Genomic DNA, 5,476 nt, shown 5'->3' with positions numbered 1-5,476 from the left:
CACTGAGCGTTGCTATTATATGTCTAGTTAAAACATAACACCGAGTACTGATAAATGTGTTCAATTCATTCAAATCGTCAAATCTTAGTGTCAAGTAGCTACCAATTATGTGCAGATTCAGAGATTCTAGACAGCCTACAGTTAGATACATAGTCGTTTCAAGGAACATAACAACTTTCGCTTGTACTGGCCCCACGAATTCGTTTTAGCTAGTTAGCCCAAAGCAAGGAGGTTGTGACGCACTTTCTGAAGATGGTCGCACTTAGGATTTTACGACCGGCCTAATTTAATTCCGCATTATAATAGTGTCGGTCAATGGGCAACACAGCCTTAAGGCTCGAGCAGACCGGATGCGTATGCGTAACCAGTAGTCACGCATGGTAACCATGAGTTGTAATGGACAGCCACACCGCTTGCGTAACGACGCGCGTGTCTACGTTACGCAAGCGGTGTGGCCTGTCTCATACATTTCCATACATTACAACTCATGGTTACGCCGTAACTACGCGCGTGACTACGCGCGTGGTTACGCATACGCATCCGGTCTGCTCGAGCCTTTATTCTTAGACGAAGAAGACGTACGTGTAGTAATCAGATCGCGCATAACTTATTAAATATCGGAAAGCTTAGAAATTATATTCGTTTCAGAATAATTAATAGATAACTAGATCGTATTTATAACGATTAAAATAAGACTTGATGATTAATTATGTGCACTGATATTATCAGGTGAATTGTAGGAAATTTGAAGTGTATCCAAATTTATCCAAAGCTCACCTAAAATTAACATTACGCTAAAATTATGATCATGGGAAAAAAGGACTAAATGAAAATAGTTCTTCAGAACTGTATTTTTTTTTTTGTATTAGTTATATTATTTACTATTATGGCCACGGCCATTAAGAGAGACGTCAATAAAGTCGGTTCTATTTTTTTAAGTTATTTTTGTACAGTACATTTACTTACTGTGCACGGTGTAATGTTTTATAGATAAGATTGAAAAAAAAAACAAGGTAACGTGAGATGTGTATGATTGTAATAGTTTATTACTTGAGCAGTTTTAATCATTTGAGAACGATGAATATTACATTCTGTAAATGTGAATATCCAGACATGTTTATAATACATAGACGGCTCTGGAATCGGAAAAAACCAAGTTAAAAATTAAATTGTTATCAAAGAAAATGGTTGTAGTTTCTAGTGTCGTTTGATGTGTTACAAACATTGGGGTGCACTGGTTTGATTGTGCCTGAATAACTCATCAATGCCGCTCCAAACCTCAAAATTATGTATGTATTTGTATATTGATAAGTAAGCTTAAAAATCTGATGTAGGTACCAATAGTAATATAGTGTAATGTCGGCAATAAAACATCTATTTTGGTCGGATTAACTCGAGGAGTGATTACATTATTCAGTTACGATTAATTTAATTTTTGATGGGGAATAATGAGCTAATCTGTGTGACGTTATAGTGTCTAAAATAGTACAAATGAGAAGACTTATCGTCGTAAGCCTCGGACTATTCAACATGCAAATGCTAGGTTTGAGATGTATCCCTGTGTACTAGTTTTATTTTGTACTAAAAGTTAAAAATAAACGAATAATTATACTGAGTTGTATTTTATTTCATACTAGTCGATATCCCGCGGCGAAGACTGTACCTATCCGATAGTGAAAGAATTTTTCAGATGGTCTTTCGGTCCTGCTTGCACCTTAAGAATCGGATTGGACGGTAATACGACAAGACGACCAACTTCGCCACTGACGATTGAAATTATTTTAATCAGCTGATCCCGCGAAATTTGTATCGTTTTAACCTCTGAATAAATGGGCTATTTAACACTGAAATAATTTTTCAAATCGGACCAGTATTTCGTGAGATTAGCGAGTTCAAACAAACAAATAAACTCTTCAGCTTTATAATATTATTTTAAAAGTATAAGTATAGACTAGCTAAACCCGAGAACTTCGAACGTTTGGAGAGGTCCAGGGAACGTTTAAGGGTCAGTTCACACCGAGACGCGACGCGGCGCGACGCTGCGCGCACATTTTTCACAGAGCGACTCAGAATATACTTTATTCACTACACGAAAAGATACACATTACATTGTGCGGCGCAGCGGCGCAGCGCGAAATCATTGGCCTCTTTGAGTATCGTCGCGTCGCGTCGCGTCTCGGTGTGAACTGACCCTAATACCTTAATACCGTTTACGGTTTAAACGTTCCCTGGACCTCTCCAAACATTTTAAAACCAAAATAAGCTAAATCAATCCAGCCATTCTGGAGTTTTAGTCAGACTAACGAACAGTAATTCATTTTTATAAAGAAGATGATTTAAAGAATTATTGAAAGACGATATTATTTTATTAATAATATTTACGTTTTTTTTCCATAGACAAGTTTGATAAACTATGTAACAGTCAGCCGTCAGTTGGGTTATTCCCGCTCGGTAACACCCTTTCATCAACACTGTTGACGATCGGGAAAAAAAAAGTTGCGTTCGTTCACAGTGTTGACGAACGCTACTTATTATATTAGTGTAAAATGGTTATTATGCACATGATAAGGCCACTTTTATTTTCTAGTTAATTGTGTTTCAAAAGATTTAACATAATCTATTAAAACATTTAAAAAATCCATGACAAGTCTTTCCATATTTTAAAAATAAAAACCAGCGTTCGTCAACACTGTGAACAAACGAAACTTTTTTTTCCCGATCGTCAACAGTGTTGACGAAAGGGTGTTACCGAGCGGGAATAACCCGTCAGTTGTCACTGCCAGCCAATTGCCATTTGCCATGCCAAATGCCAAGTGTCAAAATGTTGTTTTACTGGTGTAGTCAGTAGCCTAGCTGAGTAATTTTTATTTCGTTCTTATATTTTGGTACGAATGTGATGGAAAAAAAGTAAAGATAATTGACAAATGGTGTGCAAAAGCATTTCATGATTACTTTTATTACGTTTCGTCCACGTATTCTTTTATGTTTTATTATCCTAACAAATTTTTGTTCAAATGAAATGCAATATTCGAGAACTCGCTCATTTGAGCGATCAACCTTGTGTTATTGAAGGAAGATTAAACTATAAAAAAGTATCTAATGGCGGTTATCGTAATCAGGCAGGTCAGTATGTGTCACAGTCGGTATATGATTTAGCAAATCGGGAAAGCACAGAGAACTATTAATTAATTTGTGAAAAATATAAATAGATTTTCCTTAAAGTTCCCCTCGAGTGAGTCACAGCAGAACCGACCCTTTCACATTGTTTTTGGCAATAGCTTGTGATGCAAACATACTTATGAAATTTTTGAGTCTTTATTTTGTCTAACTCAGCTGTGTGACAAGTCTTTGCTTTGTATGCTTAACTAAAGCCTCATGATTGGTTAAGGTACCTCATAGTAAACACATAGAGAGAATATTATACTTTTCCTTCTATAGGAATGATAAACATAATCATTTTATCATATAATAAAACAATCCTACACATTTACCTTGATTTTGAAACAATCATGTTAATTAAATTTAGCAATTAGTTCAATTTGTGCTGTTGTCACCTTTCAGATTGTCATTTTATACATATTTTCTTTCAGTTTTCAAAGAGCGATGGTTTCGGCTGATAAATAATTATTTATTTTATTTTAAAATAAGTGAAATGGGGAAGTTTGATACGAAAAGTCCAGCAGGAATGTTTGTATTAGAGAATTCTTCAATACAGATGGAACATGGCCAGAGTATACCATTTTCATTTTCAATATCATTTATGTAAGTTGTTTATTAGTAAATACTACATAAAATGTATTTCATATGACTAGCACCTCTTTTTTGTTTTTTACATGATAGCATATGTTTGTTACTGATTACAGAGATGAACCTGAAAAACGCCATGTTTTTGCGGCCCGCGCTGAAGATAATGTGGTCCAATGGGTAATGAAACTAAGAGAGAGCTCCTATGAATATCTACGCAACAGACTTCATGCTCTGCAGTCAAAAATATTTGCTATCACTGGAAAGGTAATTATTTAAGCACCTTTCTACTATAAATAATTGTAAAAGCATTAGTTCCATGGAAAATATTTTCTAAAGCGTGGCAGGGACTTTTTTAGAATACTATAAGCAGCTTGACAAGAATTTATCTTTAATTCTAATTTACCTCAGCTGGTTGATTTTGATAAGAAACTTATCAAATTGAATTAATCCATTTATCTTCAAAATTCTTATCTCAAATAAAAATATTACATGTTTATTAATGCAAATTAGCGATAATATTCAGTTTTGTGCAATACATTTTTGTACATAATATGTCTATTTATATTTTTAGGATCCCTTGTTGCTGGTACCAAGAAATGAAGGAGCTTGTTTGTGGGCACCAGCCGTACCATTTTCAACAGCTCCAGCTTGCACTGTGAACACAAGTTCCTTTAGTTGTCATCTGCATACCAATGGCGCGTTCACACTTGAAAGAAGCAAATCAGATGTCCAGGCTCATAAGCACTTCCAAGCAGAATACTCGAAAAAGGCGACTTTTTATACTGACGATCATAAAAAGACTGAAAAACATGAAGAAACTTCTTGTGAAGTGTATTCTCTTGGGCGAAGTAAAACAGCAGCTCTGATGCCGGGCAGCATGAATCCAATCGATACTTCAATTTTCGACAATCGGCCGTTGTATTCTCGAGCAGCACCAAGTCCGCCTGTCAGAACCAAGCTGTCGCCAAACACTAGGCGAGTTGAAATAAATCAAGAAGTCAAGTATTTTGCTGAACAAAGTAGACATTTAGGCATAACAAGTATCTTAGCTGAAGCTCCTGTTCCGCCTAGAAGAAAAGTATCCCCTAAAAATTTAGAGGCTCCAAACCCCACTGTAGACTTAGCAAATACTTCCAGAGACAATACAGATGGAAGTGATGATCTGATAAAATTTTAGTTGTAGTATAGTAGATAGAGATCCCACCTATTACTTGTGTAGTAACTTGCCAGTTGTATATATAATTATGGAATTACAATAATTATTATGTTTTGTAATGTTGAAAAGTATTTGATATCAAATGTTTAAGATTTAATATTTAGTATATGGAAGACAGCCTTCCAGTAACTGTAGGGGACAGTGACTCATAGAAAGAAGTAAGGACTCGAGATTTTTATAAATTTGATAGATTTCATAAGGTTTATATAGTAAAATTAAACCAAAAACGTAGGTATAATGAACACTCAGTAGCATTTTTGATAGCCATTTGTAATTTGTTTTACTCTAAGGTAAATATTTGTACAAACAAAACGAACTACCTTTTTGATGCTATGTCCTGTAAAGTATTTGAACAAAGTAATGTAGTAATGTTTGCTTGGATATTGCCTATTTTAAAATATATTTGGTGCTCTTAGCAAACAAGCTTTTAAATAAAAATATATATTTTAATTAACAACTGTGTTTTAGTTTGTTTAGGATGATGCGTTTTAATTAACGTAGCAGTCATCCAGC

The 5,476-nt window shown here is 34.9% G+C and overlaps 1 protein-coding gene across 1 annotated transcript; it reads left to right on the top strand.

Annotated features, from left to right (window-relative positions):
* Positions 1 to 2,788: 2,788 nt before the first annotated feature.
* LOC110380478 (sesquipedalian-1) lies at positions 2,789 to 5,420 on the top strand. The gene is made up of 4 exons (XM_021340483.3): positions 2,789 to 3,123; positions 3,591 to 3,762; positions 3,864 to 4,011; positions 4,319 to 5,420. The coding sequence occupies exons 1-4, from the start codon at positions 3,015 to 3,017 to the stop codon at positions 4,922 to 4,924; spliced, it is 1,035 nt and encodes a 344-aa protein (XP_021196158.3). The 5' UTR covers positions 2,789 to 3,014; the 3' UTR covers positions 4,925 to 5,420.
* Positions 5,421 to 5,476: the final 56 nt, after the last annotated feature.

The sequence above is a fragment of the Helicoverpa armigera genome, chromosome 3 (genome assembly GCF_030705265.1).
Source record: "Helicoverpa armigera isolate CAAS_96S chromosome 3, ASM3070526v1, whole genome shotgun sequence".
NCBI lineage: Eukaryota > Metazoa > Arthropoda > Insecta > Lepidoptera > Noctuidae > Helicoverpa > Helicoverpa armigera.
This window is presented reverse-complemented; position numbering and strand designations above follow the sequence as displayed.